At 42.2% G+C, this 24351-nt stretch overlaps 1 protein-coding gene and 1 pseudogene across 1 annotated transcript; one reads left to right on the forward strand and one right to left on the reverse strand.

Moving 5' to 3' along the window:
- Nucleotides 1-12012: 12012 nt before the first annotated feature.
- LOC119319461 (histone H2A.1-like) lies at nucleotides 12013-12841 on the reverse strand. Its single transcript, XM_037593939.1, has 2 exons — nucleotides 12577-12841; nucleotides 12013-12481 (listed from the first exon to the last, which is right to left on the reverse strand). The coding sequence occupies exons 1-2, from the start codon at nucleotides 12751-12753 to the stop codon at nucleotides 12218-12220; spliced, it is 441 nt and encodes a 146-aa protein (XP_037449836.1). The 5' UTR covers nucleotides 12754-12841; the 3' UTR covers nucleotides 12013-12217.
- Nucleotides 12842-16120: 3279 nt separating this feature from the next.
- Nucleotides 16121-18032, forward strand: LOC119315500 (annotated as a pseudogene).
- Nucleotides 18033-24351: the final 6319 nt, after the last annotated feature.

The following is a 24351-nucleotide window of genomic DNA, read 5'->3' on the forward strand; positions in this document are numbered from 1 at the left end:
ATCAATTATGCTATAAAGAGAGACCATGATATACACTCCCTTTGAGGCATATTGCCAAACTAGTGCATCGTCGGTTCTCCCACGAGACGTGCATTTGGCAATCTACTCAACACATTACCAGTCTTCCATTAACTTTGTTGGAAATATGCCCTAGAGGCAATAATAAAATGGTTATTATTATATTTCTTTGTTCATGATAATTGTCTACTGTTCATGCTATAATTGTGTTATCCAGAAATCGTAATACATGTGTGAATACATAGACCACAACACGTCCCTAGTGAGCCTCTAGTTGACTAGCTCGTTGATCAAAAAGATAGTCATGGTTTCCTGACTATGGACATTGGATGTCATTGATAACGGGATCACATCATTAGGAGAATGATATGATGGACAAGACCCAATCCTAAGCTTAGCTCAAAGATCGTGTAGTTCGTTTGCTGTAGTTTTTCTGAATGTCAAGTATCATTTCCTTAGACCATGAGATTGTGCAACTCCCGGATACCATAGGAGTGCCTTGGGTGTGCTAAACGTCACAACGTAACTGGGTGACTATAAAGGTGCATTACAGGTATCTCCGAAAGTGTCTGTTGGGTTGGCACGAATCGAGACTGGGATTTGTCACTCCGTATGATGGAGAGGTATCTCTGGGCCCACTCGGTAATGCATCATCATAATGAGCTCAATGTGATCAAGTGGTTGATCACGGGATCATGCATTACGGTACGAGTAAAGTGACTTGCCGGTAACGAGACTGAACAAGGTATTGGGATACCGACGATCGAATCTCGGGCAAGTAACATACCGATTGACAAAGGGAATTGTATACGGATTGATTGAATCCTCGACATCGTGGTTCATCCGATGAGATCATCGTGGAGCATGTGGGAGCCAACATGGGTATCCATATCCCGTTGTTGGTTATTGACCGGAGAGGCTTCTCGGTCATGTCTGCATGTCTCTCGAACCCGTAGGGTCTACACACTTAAGGTTCGGTGACGCTAAGGTTGTAGAGATATTAGCACACGGTAACCCAAAAGTTGTTCAGAGTCCTGGATGAGATCCCGGACATCACGAGGAGTTCCGGAATGGTCTGGAGGTAAAGATTTATATTTAGGAAGTCCAGTTTCGGCCACCGGGAAGGTTTCGGGGTCACCGGTATTGTACCGGGACCACCGGAAGGGTCCCGGGGGTCCACCGGGTGGGGCCACCTATCTCGGAGGGCCCCATGGGCTGAAGTGGGAGGGGAACCAGCCCCTAGTGGGCTGGTGCGCCCCCCCCCCCCCTTGGGCCTCCCCCTGCGCCTAGGGTTAAAAACCCTAGGGGTGGGGGCGCCACCCTTGCCTTGGGGGGCAAGGCACCCCCTTGGCCGCCGCCCCCCCTAGGAGATTGGATCTCCTAGGGCTGGCGCCGCCCCCTAGGCACCCTATATATAGTGGGGGGCGGGAGGGCAGCCGCACCCAAGCCCCTGGCCTCTCCCTCTCCCTCCCGTGACACTCCTCCGTCTCCCAGCGCTTGGCGAAGCCCTGCCGAGATCACCGTTGCTTCCACCACCACGCCGTCGTGCTGCTGGATCTTCATCAACCTCTCCTTCCCCCTTGCTGGATCAAGTTGGAGGAGACGTCTTCCCAACCGTACGTGTGTTGAACGCGAGGTGTTGTCCGTTCGGCACTTGGTCATCGGTGATTTGAATCACGTCGAGTACGACTCCATCAACCCCGTTCTCTTGAACGCTTCCGCTCGTGATCTACAAGGGTATGTAGATGCACTCCTCTTTCCCTCGTTGCTAGATGACTCCATAGATTGATCTTGGTGATGCGTAGAAAATTTTAAAATTCTGTTACGTTCCCCAACAAACTTATTAGGTGAGAAAATCATTCCAAAAGTAAGTTTAAAGGTCAGGTCCTTTAATCACATTCGCAATCGTTGCACGGCGCCGGTGGAAGTGGTGTAAAGAGGAAAAAATTGGACAGGCAAGGCGGATGCGCCAAACCAAATATCATTCCAAAATATGATTTTATTTCCATCCACCACTATCCACGTATATCCAAACTTCAAAACCTTGCAAGCCTGCATCACTCACTGCCAGAACCTGGAAGAGATTATGGGGTTTGTTGGCAAATATGTTAGTTTCTAATGTACTTTTTGCTCATTGTGGTTTTCCAAATTTAGTCTTCATTTTTCATAAATATTTGAACCCGGTTTCCTATGAGGCACAAGCCCACATATGTAAGATTGGAGATGCCTAGCCCACCATGTATTTTCTTCGTACACAGTCGGTGCGAGTTGGCCAAGTGAAGCATCCTATTCCCTTCAAAGTCAATCTAACTAATTGTTAATCATATCCAAAGTCCACATTGCAAATTTGAAGAAAAAGAGGAGGTACATAGGAATTCTAGAGAGGCCGGCTTTTATCAATACAAGCCTTACATGTATCCTTTTAAGAATTTTATCAACTATTAGCACATATGCACGTGTGATATGTTTCCAATGTATCTATAATTTTTGATTGTTCCATGCTATATTATCTACTGTTTTGGACTATATTGGGCTTTATTTTCCACTTTTATATTATTTTTGGGACTAACCTATTAACCGGAGGCCCAGCCCAGAATTGTTGTTTTTTTGCCTATTTCAGTGTTTCGGATAAACGGAATATCAAACGGAGTCCAAACGTAATAAAATCTTCGGGAACATGATTTTCTCACCGAACGTGATCCAGGAGACTTGGACCCTGCTCCAAGGAATAAAAGAGGCGGTCACGAGGGTGGGGGGCGCCTCCCCTAGGGCGCGCCCCCTGCCTCATGGGCCCCTCGTTGCTCCTCCGGCGTACTTCTTCCTCCTATATATACACACGTACCCCCAAACGATCAGAACAGTAGCCAAAAACCTAATTCCACCGCCGCAACTTTCTGTATCCACGAGATCCCATCTTGGGGCCTATTCCGGAGCTCCGCCGAAAGAGGGCCGTCGTCACGGAGGGCTTCTACATCATCATAGCCTCTCCGATGAAGTGTGAGTAGTTTACCTCAGACCTTCGGGTCCATATTTAGTAGCTAGATGGCTTTTTCTCTCTCTCTTTGAATCTCAATACAAAGTTCTCCCCCTCTCTTGTGGAGATCTATTCGATGTAATCTTCTTTTTGCGGTGTGTTTGTTGAGACCGATGAATTATGGGTTTATGATCAAGTCTATCTATGAATAATATTTGAATCTTCTCTGAATTTTCTTTTATGTATGATTGGTTATCTTTGCAAGTCTCTTCGAATTATCCGTTTGGTTTGGCCAACTAGATTGGTAGTTCTTGCCATGGGAGAAGTGCTTAGCTTTGGGTTCGATCTTGCGGTGTCCTTACCCAGTGACAGAAGGGGCAGCAAGGCACGTATTGTATCGTTGCCATCGAGGATAACAAGATGGAGTTTATTTCATATTGCATGAATTTATCTCTCTACATCATGTCATCTTGCTTAAGGTGTTACTCTGTTTTTAACTTAATACTCTAGATGCATGCTGGATAGCGGTCGATGAGTGGAATAATAGTAGTAGATGCAGAATCGTTTCGATCTACTTGTCACGGACGTGATGCCTATATACATGACCATGCCTAGATATTCTCATAACTATGCTCAATTCTGTCAATTGCTCAACAGTAATTTGTTCACCCACCGTAGAATACTTATGCTCTTGAGAGAAGCCACTAGTGAAACCTATGGCCCCCGGGTCTATTCTCATCATATCAATCTCCATCACTTTAATCTTGCTTTGCTTTTTTACTTTGCCTTTACTTTTTACTTTGCATCTTTATACCAAAAATACCAAAAATATTATATGTATCAAATCTCACTCTCGTAAGTGACGGTGAAGGGCTTGACAACCCCTAATCGCGTTGGTTGCGAGTAGCTATCGCTTTGTGCAGGTACGAGGGACTTGAGCGTGGGCTCCTACTGGATTGATACCTTGGTTCTTAAAAACTGAGGGAAATACTTACGCTACTCTGCTGCATCATCCCTTCCTCTTCGGGGAAACCAACACAAGCTCAAGACATAGCAAGAAGGATTTCTGGCGCCGTTGCCGGGGAGTCTACGCAAAAAGTCAACATACCAAGTACCCATCACAATCCCTATCTCTCGCATTACATTATTTGCCATTTACCTCTCGTTTTCCTCTCCCCCCAATTCACCTTTGCCGTTTTATTCACCCTCTCTCTCCCTATCCTCCCTCTCTATTTGCCTCTTTTTGCCCGTTCGCTCTTGTTTGCTTGCCGTCATGACTAGTCTCATATCTTCTCCGTTGTCTCCCGAGAGTGAAGTTCTAAATTTTAAACAAAGAGAGGGAGAAAATCTAAAAGATGCTTGGTATAGAATTTGCAATGCTCAAAATATATCTACCAGGAAGCAATCTACCTTAGTTCTTCTCCGCAATTTTTATGTAGGTGTTAATCCTTGGTATAGATATATCCTTGATACCATTATCGGAGGGAATTTCTTGGGTAGCCATACTTTTGATTCTTATAATGCTATGCTAAATTTATTTGGCTCACCACCTCTTTTGGTTAATGGAACCACGTTAACTTTGGAGCATGTTATGCAAAGACTTGAAATTATCGAAAATAAAGTTGCTACTGTTGAATCAATTGAAAATCTAGATAAAAAGATCCACAATCAAATTACTCAATATGGATCTAAGGTAGGAATGACTTTGAAAAATATTAAGGAAAAAGAACCCATAGGTAATGAGAGAATGAACTTAGATTCTACGAGGATTGATAAACTTGAGGGTATCATTACAAATTTGGGAACCGCTTTTTCTTCCGTAAAGAATACTCCAAGTCTTCCTACTAAAATTGCCAAGCTTATGTATGTTCCTAAAAATAAGGGTGAATCATCTAGTAAGGAAACTGCGGATCTTAAATCTATAAGTATTCATCCCAATCTTTTTGCTATCATTAAGGAACCATTTATTACAAATGAATTTTTCGATCTTGTGCCTAAAAGTTTGATAATTAATAAAAATAAAGAAATTCCTAAAGATGGTAGATGTCTAATTGAAGAATTGCCTACCAAAGATGGCAATACCTAGATCTATCCTCGCTTTTATGCCTAGCTAGGGGCGTTAAACGATAGCGCTTGTTGGGAGGCAACCCAATTTTATTTTTATTCCTTGACTTTTGATCCTGTTTAGTAATAAATAAATTATTTAGCCTCTTTTTTGGTTGTTTTTTTGTGTTTAATTAGTGTTTGTGCCAAGTAGAACCGTTGGGAAGACTTGGGGAAAGTCTTTTTGAACTTGCTGTAAAAAACAGAAACTTTAGCGCTCACGAGAACTGCTGTCATTTTTATTTGAAGAGTGCTATTTAGTTAATTGTTTTTGAAGATGATTAATAGATAAATTCCTCACGTCCAGCAATTTATTTTAGAATTTTTGGGGTTCCAGATCTTGCGCTAGCTACAGATTACTACAGACTGTTCTGTTTTTGACATATTCTGTTTTTCATGTGTTGTTTGCTTATTTTGATGAATCTATGGCTAGTAAAATAGTTTATAATCCATATAGAAGTTGGAATACGGTAGTTTTAACACCAATATAAATAAATAATGAGTTTATTACAGTACCTTCAAGTGGTCTTTTGTTTTCTTTCACTAACGGAGCTCACGAGTTTTCTATTTTGAGTTTTGTGTTGTGAAGTTTTCAAGTTTTGGGTGAATTCTTTTGATGGATCATGGAACAAGGAGTGGCAAGAGCCTAATATTGGGGATTCCCATGGCACCCCCAAGATAATCCAAGGACACCAAGAAGTCAAAGCGTGGGGATGCCCCGGAAGGCATCCCCTCTTTCGTCCACTTTCATCGGTAATTTACTTGGAACTATATTTTTATTCACCAACATGATATGTGTTTTGCTTGGAGCGTCTTGTATTATTTGTGTCTTTGTGTCTTAGTATGCCAAGATCATCCTTGTTGTACACACCTTTTAAGAGAGCCATACATGAATTAAAATTTGATAGAATACTCTATGTGCTTCACTTATATCTTTTGAGTGTAGTACTTTTGCTCTATGTGCTTCACTTATATCTTTTGCGCGTTATAATTTTGCTCTATGTGCTTCACTTAGATCTTTTAGAGCACGGTGGTGGATTCGTTTTAAAGAAACTATTGATCTCTCATGCTTCACTTAAATTATTTTGAGAGTCTCTTAATAGCATGGTAATTTGCTTAATAATAATATGCTTGGTATTCAAGATTTGTGAAACTTTCTTTTGAGTGTGTTGAATACTAAGAAAAGATTGAAGCATGATAATTGTTTTGAGATATGGAGGTGATAATATTAAAGTCATGCTAGTTGAGTAGTTGTGAATTTAAAGAATACTTGTGTTAAGGTATGTGATTCCCGTAGCATGCACGTATGGTGAACCGTTATGTGATGAAGTCGGAGCATGATTTATTTATTGATTGTCTTCCTTATGAGTGGCGGTCGAGGACGAGCTATGGTCTTTTCCTACCAATCTATCCCCCTAGGAGCATGCGCGTAATACTTTGCTTTGATAACTTCTAGATTTTTGCAATAAGTATATGAGTTCTTTATGACTAATGTTGAGTCCATGGATTATACGCACTCTTACCCTTTCATCTTTGCTATCCTCTCTAATACCGCGCACCTTTCGCTGGTATCATACACCTACCATATACCTTTCTCAAAACAGCCACCATACCCACCTATTATGGCATTTCCATAGCCATTCCGAGATATATTGCCATGCAACTTTCCACCGTTTCGTTCATGACACATTTATCATTGTCATATTGCATATCCCGGTACACCGCCGGATGCATTCACATAGAGTCATATTTTGTTCTAAGTATCGAATTGTAATTGTTGAGTTATAAGAAAAATAAAAGTGTGATGATCATCATTATTAGAGCATTTTCCCAGTGAGGAAAGAATGATGGAGACTATGATTCCCCCATAAGTCGGGATGAGACTCCGGACGAAAAATAAAAAAAAAGGCCAAAGAAGCCCAAATAAAAAAAAGGCCATAAAAAAAGAGAAAAAATGTCCAAATAGAAAATGATGATGAGAGAAAAAGGGAGAAGGGACAATGTTACTATCCTTTTTCCACACTTGTGCTTCAAAGTAGCACCATGATCTTCATAATAGAGAGTCTTTCATGTTATCACTTTCATATACTAGTGGGAATTTTTCATTATAGAACTTAGCTTGTATATTCCAATGATGGGCTTCCTCAAAAATTGCCCTAGGTCTTCATGAGCAAGCAAGTTGGATGCACACCCACTTAGTTTCTTTTTGAGCTTTCATATACTTATAGCTCTAGTGCATCTGTTGCATGGCAATCCCTACTCACTCACATTGATATCTATTTATGGGCATCTCCATAGCCCGTTGATACGCCTAGTTGATGTGAGACCATCTTCTCCTTTTTGTCTTCTCCACAACCACCATTCTATTACACCTATAGTGCTATATCCATGGCTCACGCTCATGTATTGCGTGAAAATTGAAAAAGTTTTAAAAAAGTTAGAGTATGAAACAATTGCTTGGCTTGTCATCGGGGTTGTGCATGATTTAAATACTTTGTGTGGTGAAGATGGAGCATAGCCAGACGATATGATTTTGTAGGGATAACTTTCTTTGGCCATGTTATTTTGAGAAGACATAATTGCTTTATTAGTATGCTTGAAGTATTATTATTTTTTATGTCAATATAAACTTTTGTCTTGAATCTTTCTAATCTGAATATTCATACCACAATTAAGAAGATTTGCATTGAAATTATGCCAAGTAGCACTCCGCATCAAAAATTCTCTTTTTATCATTTACCTACTCGAGGATGAGCAGGAATTAAGCTTGGGGATGCCTGATACGTCTCCAACGTATCTATAATTTTTTATTGCTCCATGCTATATTATCTACTGTTTTGGACTATATTGGTCTTTATTTTCCACTTTTATATTATTTTTGGGACTAACCTATTAACCGGAGGCCCAGCCCAGAATTGTTGTTTTCTTGCCTATTTCAGTGTTTCGGATAAACGAAATATCAAACGGAGTCCAAACGGAATAAAATCTTCGGGAACGTGATTTTCTCACCGAACGTGATCCAGGAAACTTGGACCCTGCTCCAAGGAACAAAAGAGGCGGTCACGAGGGTGGGGGGCGCCCCCCCTAGGGCGCGTCCCCCTGCCTCATGGGCCCCTCGTTGCTCCTCCGGCGTACTTCTTCCTCCTATATATACACACGTACCCCCAAACGATCAGAACAGTAACCAAAAACCTAATTCCACAGCCGCAACTTTCTGTATCCACGAGATCCCATCTTGGGGCCTATTCCGGAGCTCCGCCGAAAAAGGACCGTCATCACGGAGGACTTCTACATCATCATAGCATCTCCGATGAAGTGTGAGTAGTTTACCTCAGACCTTCGGGTCCATACTTAGTAGCTAGATGGCTTTTTCTCTCTCTCTCTTTGAATCTCAATACAAAGTTCTCCCCCTCTCTTGTGGAGATCTATTCGATGTAATCTTCTTTTTGCGGTGTGTTTGTTGAGACTGATGAATTGTGGGTTTATGATCAAGTCTATTTATGAATAATATTTGAATTTTCTCTGAATTTTCTTTTATGTATGATTGGTTATCTTTGCAAGTCTCTTCGAATTATCTGTTTGGTTTGGCCAACTAGATTGGTAGTTCTTGCCATGGGAGAAGTGCTTAGCTTTGAGTTCGATCTTGCGGTGTCCTTACCCAGTGACAGAAGGGGCAGCAAGGCACGTATTGTATCGTTGCCATCGAGGATAACAAGATGGGGTTTATTTCATATTGCATGAATTTATCTCTCTACATCATGTCATCTTGCTTAAGGTGTTACTCTGTTTTTAACTTAATACTCTAGATGCATGCTGGATAGCGGTCGATGAGTGGAGTAATAGTAGTAGATGCAGAATCGTTTCGATCTACTTGTCACGGACGTGATGCCTATATACATGATCATGCCTAGATATTCTCATAACTATACTCAATTCTGTCAATTGCTCAACAGTAATTTGTTCACCCACCGTAGAATATTTATGCTCTTGAGAGAAGCCACTAGTGAAACCTATGGCCCTCGGGTCTATTCTCATCATATCAATCTCCATCACTTTAACCTTGCTTTGCTTTTTTACTTTGCCTTTACTTTTTACTTTGCATCTTTATACCAAAAATACCAAAAATATTATATGTATCAAATCTCATTCTCGTAAGTGACGGTGAAGGGCTTGACAACCCCTAATCGCGTTGGTTGCGAGTAGCTATCGCTTTGTGCAGGTACGAGGGACTTGAGCGTGGGCTCCTACTGGATTGATACCTTGGTTCTTAAAAACTGAGGGAAATACTTACGCTACTCTGCTGCATCATCCCTTTCTCTTCGGGGAAAACCAACGCAAGCTCAAGACGTAGCAATGTGCGTTGCAACAGAAAAAATTGATGTTTTGTGCAATGTCTCACAACATTGGATTTACTATGAAGAACATGCTGTAACGCAGCATCCTTCTACCAAATGAACATAAAAAAATACATTGCAATTTAGCCATGTTCATATTTTCTTTGCCGGGCATAATCTTCCACTGATTTCATTTAAGTATAATCTTTTTAATGGCATTTAATTATAATCCTTGCTTAATTACCATGACGTCCTTAGTCGTTTTAGTTGGGAATCAAATCCTTCATTTTCTAATTTAGTAGCCCCAACACGTTGAAGCCTACAGATCCTTCCTTTTAATTATCCTACCATTTTACCTCAAATCCTTCATGTAGAATTTATTAAGATCATAATCTTTCTTTTAGTTATTCCATCGGTTTACGCATAATCATTTCTTTAATTAGCCACATCCGTTTAAATATTCTATTTAAGTCCACAATCCTTCCTTCATTGGCTCATTCGCTTAATTAGCTCGCCCTAAACATGATGACTGCCACTCCTATATTTAGAGCGAGTTGACATTAGTAAATGTGAAAGGCGCATAAGTTGTTGGTTGTTATATCGAAGAGCTAGACAGGAGGTCTTGTGTTTAATTCCCACAATGTTGATTATTTTGACCCAATTATTTTTCGCGATCTGTATGAAAGCCCATAAAAGGCCCATCAACATACAAAGTACCTGGCTCAGATTTCTTAGCGTGTGTAAACCAAACAAAAAGGACTAAACCAAACCAAGAATACCTATTCCCTTTAACAGTAGGTATAGATATAGATTGGTTCGATGTCCTACTTTCTACGCTTACAGGTTCCTTTTAAAAAATATGATATATCCAACATAATCGAAGGACACATCTTTCTTTCATCCTCACGCAATCGCGGTGGCTAGGGCACTCTTCCCTCCAAGCGTCATTGTCGAGACTTTGGATCCACCTCCCCTCCACATGCTACTCGGGGCGGCCGATGGTGGGGAGGAGGATCACAGTACCTTGGCTCCGACTAGTAGTTTAGGTATGGATTTTTCCTCGCAGGGGTGCGCTTCATCCTCGAGCTGGTCTTCCAGGCTCTGATATCCTCGAGTTCATCCATCATTTTGGAGTCAATGATGCTTAGATGTATATTTTTGTCCTCTCCTCTAGGTAACAAGGGTGGGTTTCTCGTTATGCGTACGTGGCAGTGAGATTTGGTGTCAGGTGCTTTGAATCGAATCAAGGGTTCAATGGCGACGATCACGGCTCTAGGGCACTAGTCCTTGTGGGAACGTGCACAAAGACTTAGCGACTGTCATCGACATGGCCGGATCGGCTCCGGTAGGGGAGCGGCTAGATCGGCACGTCGGTGACTTGTTCTGATGGCGGTAGTGGTCCAAGGTCCTTGGTGTACATTTTATTACACATGGGGGCGCTTTGTACTTATGGTGAAACTTACTTTACAATATATCCGTGTCCTTCTCACGCACCAAAAACAAGTACTCCTTTTGTAAAGAAATATATGAGCGTTTAGATCACTACTTTACTTAACAGAGGGAGTACATCATATTTTCCAAAGGGTTAATTTGATGAAGAAAAACTCTAGCTAGAAATGAAACCTCTAAACTATTCTCTAGGCAGTATTTTATTTTCTTTTTTTGCGGGTCTCTAGGCAGTATTTTTTGGAGCGGGAAATCTCTAAACTATTATCATGTCCGCTTCTTCAAACGAATTAAAATTTCAACGGGACAATTTTGGAAAGGAAAATGAAAACCGCCACAACACCGATGTCAAACCTTTTATTTAGAGGTCGTTCGGTGAGAAACTAGAAACGCAGGAAAAAAAAGGCGATAGTGGGGCTGGGCTGCATCGGGCATGTGGGAGTGCAGCTAGAGGCCCAATACACAGAGACCGGAAGCCCAGTGCCCAGAGAATAAATAATTTTATTGAATGTCCATTTGCTCAAAAAAAAAAACTAATCAATATCCACATCTCGGCATCAGGAATACTGTCTACATGAGTATGAAAAATACGGGCATATGGGGTCATTTCCAAAATACCATAGCTCTGTACTTCGGACACTACTGGAACGAAATTAACGGAATGTTCAAAAGGTAGAAAAATCCACAGCTATTGTTCCCCTTGTTTGCTCTTTTTTTTTTGGCAGTTCCCGCGCATCCGAAACTTAGTTTAAATGTGGTAATTAAGTATTTTGATCATGAAAACAGAGTTACAATCGGCGTCAAATGTGGAAAAGAAATGGTAAAAGAGGGATACAAATGGTAAAAGAAATGGTAAAACTCCAATTTAGCGCCCCGGTCAATTTTTTGCACTGTTGATTCATCAGGTTCCTACTGCTTGACGGAAATACAATTGGTCTCAAGTCTCAACCTGGTCGTTCTGTTAATAGGCCAGAATTGACTGAGAACTGAGGGATAATATTCAGAAATTAAGATGACTGACTGCAGTTGAGCAACATGCTTCAGATTGGCCAAGAACACACGGACAAGTCTCATTTTCAGATGCAAACCAAATGTTTCGGATGCAAAGGCAGGTGGCAAATACTCACAAGATTCAGATTCACAGGAGAATTAAGATTGAAAGGATTGCATCTTTAGCCATTCCCACAGAAATCACAGATACAATATCGGCCTTCCTCATCGAGATCTGATGAAAGGGCCACTACGCTACACCTTGCAACTCGAGACCAGGCACTACATACAAGATCCAACTAATTAGGCAACACGACACGGTTCCTCGGCGCAGGCTAGGCTATGGTGGCGGCTACTCCTTGGCGGCGACCTTCTTCTTGGGGGACTTGGCGGCCTTCTTCTTCTTGGGCGACTTGGCCTCCTTCTCGGCGGCGGCGGGGGACTTCTTGGGGAGCAGCACGGAGTTGATGTTGGGGATCACGCCGCCGTGGGCGATGGTGACGCCGGCGAGCAGCCTGCCGAGCTCCTGGTCGTTGCGGACGGCGAGAAGAAGGTGGCGCGGGATGATTCGGGTCTTCTTGTTGTCCTTGGCCGCGTTGCCGGCGAGCTCCAGGACCTGAGATTTCAAGCAAGAACCAAGTCAGTTATCTGTCGAACACAAGAGGAACAGAGCAGAAGAGATGCTCGGGGAGAGGAGAGATCTGGGCGTACCTCTGCGGCGAGGTACTCGAGGACGGCGGCGAGGTAGACGGGGGCGCCGGAGCCGACGCGCTGGGCGTAGCGGCCCTTCTTGAGGTAGCGCCCGATGCGGCCGACGGGGAACTGGAGCCCGGCCTTCACGGAGCGGGTCACGGCCTTCTTCCTGTCGCCGCCCTTCCTGCCGGCCATCTTGCTTGCTACTACTTCTCCGGCGACGAGGACTCTCGAGGTGTGGTGTTTGCGGCGGTTGCGCTGGATCGGGATGCTCTGAGTTTGTGCTTCTGGACGGCGTCGAGGGCGCGGCTTTTATTGGAGGCGGGAGCGTCGCGGGAGGGGGGAGCGATCCGCGTGACGTGCTGCGCCCACCGTTGGATCTGAGGGGAGCGTGGCGGGCAGGGGGGGTGATCCGTGGGAGCTCCAGATGGGCCAATCAGAGAGCAGAGATTTGCAATACCTGGAATTGTAATTGTGTTCAAAACCAAAATCAGCCTATGCACCGAAATGGGCATGAATTCTTTTTCTTTTGCTATTAGATGGGCTTCAGTTCTGATTCTATTGCTTGGTCGTATATAAAATTGCGATATAATCGGGATTAAGTGGATACCAATACCATTTTTTATTTCGAATAGCTAATTGTTTGTGCATTGCAACACGGGCATACATATTTTTGTGGTTCACACCAACTATGTTTATCTTCTACCCACTACCTCTGTCTCTCCAATCCAATCTTACCACCTATGTTGATGGCTTGTCGGATCAAAATCCTCGTTCCACTGTCACCTACACACTTTGGATTTTAGACACATAATTGTGCAGTTGTGTATATGTGAAGATTCCAAGAAGGAAAAAAATATGTACAGATCGTCAATATCCATCTAGCCTCTACATGGCAGTAGGATGAAAAAGAAAAGTCGAAGACATAGGAACCTAAGTTGATCCAGTAGAATAAAAGGTGGAGAAAACATGACTTCACGAGTGGAGTTAAAGATATGGTATGAATTATATCAAAAAGAATGTGTGACTTTTGAAGAACACATGATGAATAACTGTATTAAGCAAATCGGTGGTTAAAAACTCATATAATAAATATCCTTGAGTATATTTTATCATTGTTTATGTTCTACGATATTCCTCTTAAATGCGAGCCTTTGCACAGAACATTCGCCTTCTCACAACAACGATGGATCACTAGGGTTTTGCAGCAGTCGTAAGAAGATTTAGTACTATCAAATACTCCCTCCGTCCTAAAATAAGTGTCTCAACTTTGTACTAACTTTAGTACAAAGTTCTACCAACATTGAGACACTTATTTGGGGACGGTGGGAGTAGTATATTGTGATAACCATTGGCATGAGAAGCTAATGTGTCATTGTCATTATCATTGTACTAACATTGGAATGGGAGGTGTTTAGTATTTATTCTTCCTAAAGTAGCAAGTTGTATTGCATTGACTACACAAATTTCTAGCAAAGTAATTCAAGATATTTATAAGATCCCACAAGTGTTTCCCATTTTAGGACAAGCGGTATTATAGGAAGTATTTGCATTGATCCAATGTGTTCCCCTTATCAAGTATGATGAGGCTCCAACACAAGGATTCATGGGTTGAAGATAACCCATGTGATTTTCAGCTGTGAGGATTTTGGAGGGTTCCACAACCTTGAGAGTAACATGTACAAATTTTTTTATACTAACTTGTGTCACCAATCCATAACTATAGACAGAAAACAACTAAGAAATGAAAAAAATTTATTTAGTGATAAAGCCAACAAGCGCACACGAGATATCCACCATATGATATTGCTCCCCAGCAACAGCGCCAGAAAAGAGCTTGATATTCCCCAAGTAAAAGGAATTGCCTTAGCAATTTCTAAAGGTGGATGTGATAAGTATGGAGTGTGGAACTGACAAGGAGCTGAAGGTAGGATTAATATTCTGTCAGGTCCTACATGCCACTATTACAACCCCACGTACACTAAACCTTCGCTTCACCTAGGAAATGAACTATAACTATGTTCTAGGTGTAAAAGGATAGCTTTGCAAGGTAATAGATAACTAGAAAATAAAGGCTGGTGTTGTTTAAGTAAAAGTACAATAAAACAAAGATAGCGAGGGTGAAAAAGCGGTGATAGGATATGGGAAATTGTCCCTAGGCAATTGGCTAAATTACTAGATTGATCGTCCTCATTGCAGTTTGATATGTGGGAGAGGCCTCTGTTAACACACAGCTCGTACTTGGAATCATATGTGCTTATGATTAGAACTACTAGCAAGCATCTGCAAAAACTAACACGTTCATTAAAGTAAACTCAATCATAGCATTAAGGTATGTATTGGTCCCATTCATCCCATATGCACCATGACGAAAACAATAAACTCAACAATACATACATGTGTCTTGAATATATAATCAACATCGTAGAAGATGCATCCATGGTAAAGAAAAGTATAATAAAAAATTGTCAAATCTCGTGAGAAATTTTCACCTATGTCCTAATCCCATAATATGAGCCCATGCAAACTTTTGCATTTTTTCAACCATATTGGTTGATTCCTAATTTTCGAATGAAAATGCCAAAATTGCATTTAAAACCTAAAAGTAGCAAATCAAATATGAAAAACCTAAGTTGAAATTATTTCTAATATGTAATTTAATTCATGTAGAAAAAGTGACTCCAACTCGCTTTGTCACACGTCGGATGCAGTGTGCCTCTGTTCTATTGCTTCTGCAGAGTGTGTCAGGAGATCTGGGATGCTGTTGCTCACTGACTTGAACTGAGGTAAGTTAACTTGCTTTTCCTGAATTTCATGGTCAAAACAAAGAAGAACTTAAGGGACACAAGAGGGAAGAAAATGAAAAACTTTGGCAAGATGTACATGCTTGTGTTGATCAACGCTTTATATTTACATGGAGACGAAATAATAGGATATTTGGTTCAAATAGGATGGATATCTCTAAGCATATTGCCACTAGGAAAAAAACACTCTACTGTTCAGATTCATAACTTTCCATAAACAGGTTTTACTTGATCGAAATTGGAGGTTAAGATAGCTTGATTTTTTTTCACTGGGATTAGACTTATGTTTTACTCAGAAAGTCCATCTACCTATCTCTCAAATAAAAGAAAAATGAACCTAACTAGTGTGATGTAAAATTTCTGCCGTATTTGTGCATAGAACTGGTTCACCTGGCCTGTTACCGAGGAAATAGATGACGTTTTTAAGAGATGTCATTCTTTTATATTAAGGAGATGACGTTTTGGATTAAGAGATGACATTTTTTATTTATTAAGAGATGGCGCTTAAAAATATTAAGAGATGTCATTTTTTATTTTAAAGAGATGAAAATTTTATATTAAGAGATGGCATTTTTTATTTTAAAGAGATGATATTTTTATATTAAGAAATGGTCATTTTTATTATGAAAAGATGTCATCCCTTAGGTACATGGCATTTTTTCTAATACCATGGCATTTTTTCTTTGCTTTTACAAGAAAGATACATATTTTTTCGTCCACGACATTAAATAAAACAGTAAACTGGGTCCTATGGGCCAATGGGGGTTCTCCCTGGGCGAACAATCGATGGGAGCAGCTCGTCTGACCGACAAATTCAGTGCCTCCCTCCCTAGATATATGCGTCCATTATCTATTACCCCTCCGTCCGAAAAATCTTCTCCCTGATGCTAGATACATTCATTTGAAGGATAAATTTTTTTGGATAGAGGGAGTATTACATAATAGAAGAAAAAATATCCATTTATGTAAGCAAGCGGTAAAGAAAAAGATAGTACATTGTATACAGTGAAAAATCCAAAAATGAAATTATTTGCGGAAACAAAACAAAGAATGAAAGAAAACATATTTCACATAAAATAAATAAATAAATGATGTGGGCCAAAAAGTGGGAAAATTAAAATATAAAGAGAACCAGAAAAACGGATGAGAAATAAAATAATGTGGATACGAACCCATTCACACGCAGGCCCATCAAACTCTGGTCCAATCCACTAAAAAAAAAACCATTCACCCCGACGACACGCAGTAGTATTTGCAGTTCATCGAAAAAAAACATCTCTGCCGCCGCCGCCGCCGCCGTCCGCCGTGGCCGCCGCTCCTGCGCCGCGCTCCGCCTCCGCGAGTGCTTCGTTTCCCGTCTCTCTCTTCTCCATCCACCTCTGCCATATTCCCACTTCGCCGACTGCTCTCCGCCGCCTCGTCGCCCCCCATTTCTCTGAAACGTAGTAGCTTCGCCGTGGAGGAGTACCTGGTTGACACCTGCGGCCTCACCCGTCCCCAAGCCCTCAAGGCTTCTTTGAAGCTCTCCCACCTCAAGTCCCCCGCCAACCCCGACGCCGTCCTCGGCTTCCTCGCCGGCGCCGATGTCGCCGCCGTTGTCGCCAAAGACCCGCAGTTCCTCTGCGCCAGCGTGGACAAAACCCTAGCCCCCGTCGTCACCAAGCTCACCGGCCTCGGTCTCTCGAGTCCTGAGATCGCCCGCCTCGTCTCGCTCGCCCACAGCGGCTTCCGCTGCAGATCCGTAGTCTCCAAGCTGCACTACTACCTGCCCCTCTTGGGCTCCTTCCACAACCTCCTCCGGCTGCTCAAGCACTCATCCCGCCTGTTGTTTTCGAACCCCGACAAGGTTGTCAGGCCCAATGTTGCGTTTCTGAGGGAGTGCGGGCTAGGTGATTGTGATATTGCCAAGCTGTGTATCGCTGTGCCGAGGATGCTCACCACTAACCCATAGCACGTCGGGGTGATGGTCGCATCTGCTGAAAGATTAGGCGTGCCTCGCGGCTCTGGGATGCTCAGGCAAGCGCTGCAGGCTGTCGCGTTACTCAGCGAGGAGAAGATCGCCGCCAGATTGGAGTACTTGAAGAATACATTTAGCTGGTCTGATGGCGAAGTGAGAATTGCTGTGCGCAAGCATCCTAGCGTGCTGAAAAATTCAAAGGAATCTCTGAAGAGCAGGTCCAAGTTCCTGTTATCTGAGATGGGGTTGGAACCGGTGTACATCGCTCATCGGCCGATAATTCTCAGTCTTAGCCTGGAGGGCCGGGTCAGGCCCCGGTACTATGTTCTCAAGTTCCTCAAGGAAAATGGATTGGTAGATCGCGAGCTGAGCTTCCATACTGCAGTCAATAGGCCTGAGAAGTATTTCGTGGAGAAGTACATATGCCCTTACAAGAAAGCCGCACCACACCTCGCTGAGGACTATGCAACCGCTTGCAAAGGGGAGATACCAACTAATTTCTTGTTTAGATGAACCAAAAATGGGCCAAGGAAATTGGTTACTGCGTATGGCACAACATAGTTTTCACCCTGCATGTAAGCTGTTAGGCGTTCTTTGCCTAAGATCAGTTGGTTTTCTGTAGTATGCCTGTTACATGCCAGTTAGTCATTGCTAAATGCTAACTCCCTATGAAACTGATAATTTGATTCCTGAACATTGGCCAACCAAGCTGTCTTTCCACCAAGAAGAGCATGTAGCCTCGAACTTTGCTTGCTCCTTTTATTTCATTTCTGAGAATTACTCCTCTTTTTACCTGCTGACTTTATTCTTTTGTTAGTAAGAAATCCATGTATTTTAATGCGACTTAGATATGCTTCTTCTGGTCATTGGTTGATTTAGTTAGTGAAATGCTGCACTGGCTTCTCTTTCTCTCATTGCTTCATGTCATTAGTTAAATTCACACCTTGAAGTTAGCTGTTCATAGCTGCAGAATTGCCAGAGTTTGCAAACTACTGGAAACAATATCATGTGGAAATTTTATATTGTCATGGTTATGTGTTGCCTCTGTTTTATGTGTTTCTGTTTTCTGCTTGCCATCTTGTTACAGATTCTTTCTTAGTGCTCCTTTGTATGTTGAGATGCCCAGGACTTCTCATCCTTTTGGCTGCACATGCTTTTTGGGTTTTATTTTGGTATAGAGAGTGCTCCAGATCATGACCCTCTGTCTCGTTACTATGAGGTGATCCGTTTTGAAACCAGTACCTTCCATCTGGTATAGTCAACATTTTGTTGTTTGACAACAATTTATGTTTATATAGTTTTAGATGCCAGCTTCAGTGATTTAACAAGCATCCACATCATGCCATGCGAGAGTGGTTCTTCTACACCCACTCTCGGTGCACCCACGCAAGAAAACATATCAAAATATTTCGAAAAAATCTGAAACTTCGTGGAAATGATCATCAACAAATGTAATGGGGCTTGCAAAATTTGATGGTCAAATAACATTCGAGGAGCTCTCTACAAAAAAGACAAAATCTCTGAAAGTTAGTCAAAATGTACGTGCACTGTTTGAGCAGATTTTGCAATTTTGTCTTTTTTGTAGAGCGCTTCTCGAATGTTATTTGACCACCAAACTTTGCAAGCCCTCATAACATTTATTGATGATCATTTTCACAAAGTTTCATATTTTTTCTAAATGTTTTGATATGTTTTCTTGCGTGGGTGCATCGTGGGTGCACCGAAAGTGGGTGCAGCCACTACTTTCCCCATGCCAAAAAGGAGTATCCATATCTAGTACTATCTGATATATAAATGCACTTTTCTATACTGTTCATAAAGCAGGATACTTGTGATTTGGTGTTATCAGCATGTTCCTTATAGTTAGTCTGCTTTAGCATCTTCCTTGTATTTACTTCTGCTTTAGTTTTATTCTACCGCAGCTGAAATCGTATATTCAGTTCCTTGTATTTACTTAATGTTTTGCCAAAGACTGACTACAAAATCCAACCACAATATGTTGTTGCATGAAATAAAAAGTGCATGATAGTATAAAGTAGTTCTGTAAGAAAAATATAATGAGCAAGTGCAGGTCTTAGCAAAAGCAGAGCCCAGGCGATCAAACCAAACGAGGAAGGAGGATGGAAATCATAGCAACCACCAAGAAAAATACCTCTCGGTTTTCATGGCCTGCCTACCTTGAAATTGTTGTTGGCACATGTTTGATTTTAGTGCTTCGCTAAGGCACTTGCTGAACTTGCAGATGAGATGCAAGGGTTGGTAATGTGAGGTAGTAGTCTATGCTTACTGTACTGCCTGGTAAAATGTAGTAATACTCCATTTTGTGTTAGATGCTAAGTTTTACTCCATTTTTATGAGCAGTGTCAAAGAAAAAGAGATACTTCCTCCGTAAAGAAATATAAGAGCGTTTAGATTTCTAAAATAGTGATCTAGACACTTTTATATTTCTTTACAGAGGGAGTACATTGTTTGTAGTAAAAATTCTAAAATGAAAATATAAAAAATGCAATAAAATACTTCCTTCGTCCCAAAATAAGTGTCTTGAGCTTAGTACAAATTTGTACTAGAGTTAGTACAAAGTTGAGACACTTATTTTGGGACGGAGGGAGTATATGACAGAAAATAATTAAATAAAAATGGGGAGGCGACAACCCTCAAAAAAAATGTGGAGGCGACATAGGTAAAGTGAATAAAAATAAAACCATGGAAAGGAGAGAAAATGGATTTATTTTAGAACAAGGATGAGAAAAATGAACCCCTACCCGCAAAAGAAAAAAAGAGCCCCACGCACACAGAGAAAAAGAAGCTGGGCCCATTCTGACTTAACCACGACCACGACACGCAGAGGCAGAGCTGCCATTGCAATCCATTGCAACCCAGGCCCAAGCCATCAAGGCCTCCCCGAAGCTCGCGCACCTCAAGTCGCCCGCCAACCCCGACGCCGTGCTCGCCTTCCTCTCCGGCGCCGCCGCCGCCGCCGCCGTCGCCAAAGACCCGCGGCTACTCTGCGCCAAAGTGGACCGAACACTGGCCCCTAAGGCCGTCGGGCTCGCCGGCATAGGCCTCTCGCGTCCTGAGATCGCCCGCCTCGTCTCCCTCGGCCCCGAGTGCTTCCGCTCCAGACACATCGTCTCCAAGCTGCAGTACTACCATCCCCTCTTCGGCTCCTTCCACAACTTCCTCCGGGCGTACGAGCGCTCCTCCTATCTTCTCTCGCGGGACCTCGATAAGATGATCAAGCCCAATGTCGCGTTCCTGCACGAGTGCGGGCTAGCTGCTTGTGATATTGTCGAGCTGGTCATGTACAGGCGGGGGATCCTGACCACCAACCCGGGGCGCCTCCGGGCGATGGTGGCATGCGCCGAAGGTATAGGCGTTCCCCGTGGCTCTGGGATGTTCAGACAAGCGCTGTATGCTGTCGCATTCCAAAGCGAGGAGAAGATTGCCGCCAAAGTGGACTACTTGAAGACCACGCTCAGGTGGTCTGCTGCTGAGGTGGGCATCGCTGTGTCTAAGGCTCCGATGCTGCTGAGGAGGTCAAAGGACACGCTGCGGAGCAAGTCCGAGTTCCTGGTGTCTGAGGTGGGGTTGGAACCAACGCTCATTGCTCATCGCCCGATAGTGCTCACTTACAGCCTGGAGGGCCGGCTCAGGCCCCGGCACTACCTTCTAAAGTTTGTCAAGGCAAATGGGTTGCTAGATCGTGATCACAGCTACATCTGCGCGGTCGGTTTGACGGAGAATGTTTTCGTGAAGAAGTTTGTGCGCCCTCACATCGAAGCTGCGCCGCACCTTGCTGAAGACTATGCGGCTGCTTGCCGAGGAGAAGTACCCACTAGGTTCATGTTTGATTGAACCAGGATCCTGCTGTTAAAATGTGTAACTGTGTATGGCACAGCAAAGTTTACATTCTATGCTGTAAACTGGTTAGTCCCCTTACCTAATTGTTCGATATCATGAAATAAGCAACATGCTTTTTGTCAAACCATATTCTAAATTTGCAATTTGCAAACTGGATTTTTGTTTCTCATGCTCCGTCTTTTCAATTTTCATCAGGACTTAGGGCCATAAATAGTACAAGGTGCAATCTCTATTTTATCAATAATTTCCTTTACCACACCCGCGTCCGTATGGCATGAGTTCTTATGGTTTCAGAACACTCTGTCTGGGCTTAACTAATTCTGTTGAAAAATCACTTCCTTATTATCCTAAAATACATTGGTGATTACTGAAGTTCCAGAGAAACATTCCTTTTATTGTTTCCGGATGATGTGGCAAAGCCGTTCATGGGGTTCAAGGCAAACATGCAACATATGTGGTGCCTTATGTAAGCTAAGCTGGGCGTAATTATTCTCTAGGTATTCCATTACACTTTCTTAATATGATATTGATACAGCCATGATGACTCCTCTGTTCCCTTTGTCGGTTTCGCATACATTAGTTGCCCACTAGCTTCTTAGCAGCAGTTTAGCTTTGTTTGCAGTTATATATGCCTGTGAGCTGCAGCAACCATCGTGTCCCACAAATTGTTTCTATGCAATGCTAATTCCTTTATCGCTCAATATTTGGGGTACTCAACTTTTTATTTCAGACCTACATTCAGTCAGTCATCCATTAGCAGTTTAGTACTGTGAAGCACCTAGATTGTTTGTCGACATCTCATTTACTTACAGAAGATGGAAACTATCCATGTGCCTCCACATACTTTGTCTTGCATAATCTTGTTGGCTTCTATAAATGGTTTCTTGAATGAAACACTGGCGCACCAATGCCTGACTAATTGTATTGGTTTCTGCTCAAGTGCCATAATGCAATCTTCTGTCTTTGATTGTAAACTCCGGTTTGGTGTTTTTAGTTGCATGGTTCAGTGAAACAGGGTTAGGTTTGCCCCTACAAAAAAAGGAAAAATCAGTGGAAAAGTAGAATGCACATCACAGTAGGAAGCCTGCCGCTGAAGAATATTGCACTTCATATATCTATATAGGCGAGGATATGAATAATCAGCCTTCTCTTTGAATTTGTGGCAGCCAGATACTATCCAGGGACATCTGTATCTGCTGCAGAGTCATGTTCAGGGTTCTGTTGCAAACATTCATATATGGATGGATATGAGAAGCTGACTATATTCTGTTTGGTGTCCCTATTCTTTAGTGGCATAGCTTAAAAGTTATCTGCCTTAACTCAAGAGAAAGTTGTTCGATATCATGAAATAAGTCATATGCCTTTTGTCAAAGCATATTTTAAATTTGCAAGCTAGATTTTTGTTCTGCTGTTTTCTCATGCTTTGGCTTGTAAAACTTAATTGTGACTTAGGGCCATAGTAAGGGGCAATCTCAGCCATTTTTTCATATGCTTCAGCTTAGACTCTTCAGAGCCAGAGCCAGAGCTATTTTATCAATATTTCCTTTACCACACCAGCTATGTATGACATGAGTTCTTATGTTTTCAGAGCGTCGGGGCTGAGCTTAAATAATTCTGTTGCAAAATCACTTTCTTATCACTTTCTTTTCTTAAAATAGATCAGTGATCACTTTCTTCTCTTTTGTGCCTTCATGGGATTCTTGGGAAACATGCTTCATATGTTGCGCCTTCTGTAAGCTAAGCTGGGATATTGAACTAATTTTGCATTAGGTATTCCTTTATATTTTCTTTATATGACGTTGATCTAGCCATGATGGCTTCTCTGTAGTGTTTGGTTTTCTTAGAACAAAATTCCTTGTGCTAACAATATAGTAGACGTGTGTGTGAGGTTCCTTCATCGGTTTCACAAACAGTACTTGCCCAGTAGCTTCTCATCAGCGGCTTAGCTTTATTTGCGAATATATGCTCGCAGGCTGCAACAACCATCATGCCCCGCAAAATTGTTTCTATGCAATGCTAATTTTGTTTTTGTTGCTCAGTTTGAGAGTACTCGTCTGATGACATTTTTTGTGCATCGACTTTTGAGTTTCTGTTGTGAGAACTAGGGTTTTATTTGTGGATATTGTTGCACACTTAAATATCCATTCTGTCTCGCATTTGCGATATGGAGAAAAACCTTTGGAGAGCTGCACATGAACAGCTGTTGGCCTTATATGGTGTGTACTAAGACGGGTCCTCCCCGAGCATCTGGAGGGAGTACTTTGAAAAATGAAGACAAAGTCGGAAACTGTGTCAGGCAGTCAGTTAACTAATCCATTGAGGTTAACTTGAATCTCTATGTAAATAGAATATGTGGTGCAATGATAAAAACACGATCAGCGAAAATAATCGTGGCAAATTTTGATAATTTTGCTAGATTGTGGGCTTTATAGTTAAAATTATGCAGCTCATGAATGAAGGTGCAGGTTGTAAAGGACTTGTATCACCATTCAATCTCACTGACCATGTCACTATATAATTCCTCGGGTTCCATTCTTGATATCATCAACCACCATTCTGCCCAATGGCGGAGCTGGGTGCATATCTGGTGATACGGCCTAGCATATGCTCCCCTGCTCCAGAACAGTCCGGTGCGTTGGATCTGGACTCTAGGGACAAGATGGAGCATGCTGACCTCCTTCTGAAAAATATACAAAAAAGACCCTAGGTTATGCTGCAATTCAGGGACTGGTGCACATCTATTCAGGGACCCTAGGTTATGCTGATCTCAGACATTTTCTTCTGCTTATACTTAACGAGCAGCTCATTCTGGAAAAGGATTAGCATGGCTGATCTCTTCTTTGCATTACAGTGAATAAATCTGTTGCAGAAACAAATTCTGTACATGTAGTTGCAATGCCCTCCTAATAATCTGGTGCAAGTTTGCTTAATCTGCCCCTTTTGATTTACACTTGATGTTGGCAGCGACCTAGCAAGACGCTCAGTTCAGTACAAAATCTATGTTCGATTGAGTAGTACAAAATCTATGTTCGACCTGGCAAGATACGAATGTACCAAGGGGGTGTATGTAAAAGGATTAGTGAATTGATCCTGCCCCTCCCATGGAGATCCAACGCACGAGGAGATCTTGTAGCAGCGAACCGTAGCACTGGATATTTTCCCTGGCGGAGC

The sequence above is a fragment of the Triticum dicoccoides genome, chromosome 6A (genome assembly GCF_002162155.2).
Source record: "Triticum dicoccoides isolate Atlit2015 ecotype Zavitan chromosome 6A, WEW_v2.0, whole genome shotgun sequence".
Classification (NCBI taxonomy): Eukaryota; Viridiplantae; Streptophyta; class Magnoliopsida; order Poales; family Poaceae; genus Triticum; species Triticum dicoccoides.

Excerpts from the sequence above, each read along its gene's own strand:
- LOC119319461 (XM_037593939.1), bottom strand. The coding sequence starts at position 12,753 with ATGGCCGGCAGGAAGGGCGGCGACAGGAAGAAGGCCGTGACCCGCTCC. Across the intron at positions 12,482-12,576 it reads TCGAGTACCTCGCCGCAGAG|GTCCTGGAGCTCGCCGGCAA; the intron begins GTACGCCCAGAT and ends TTGAAATCTCAG.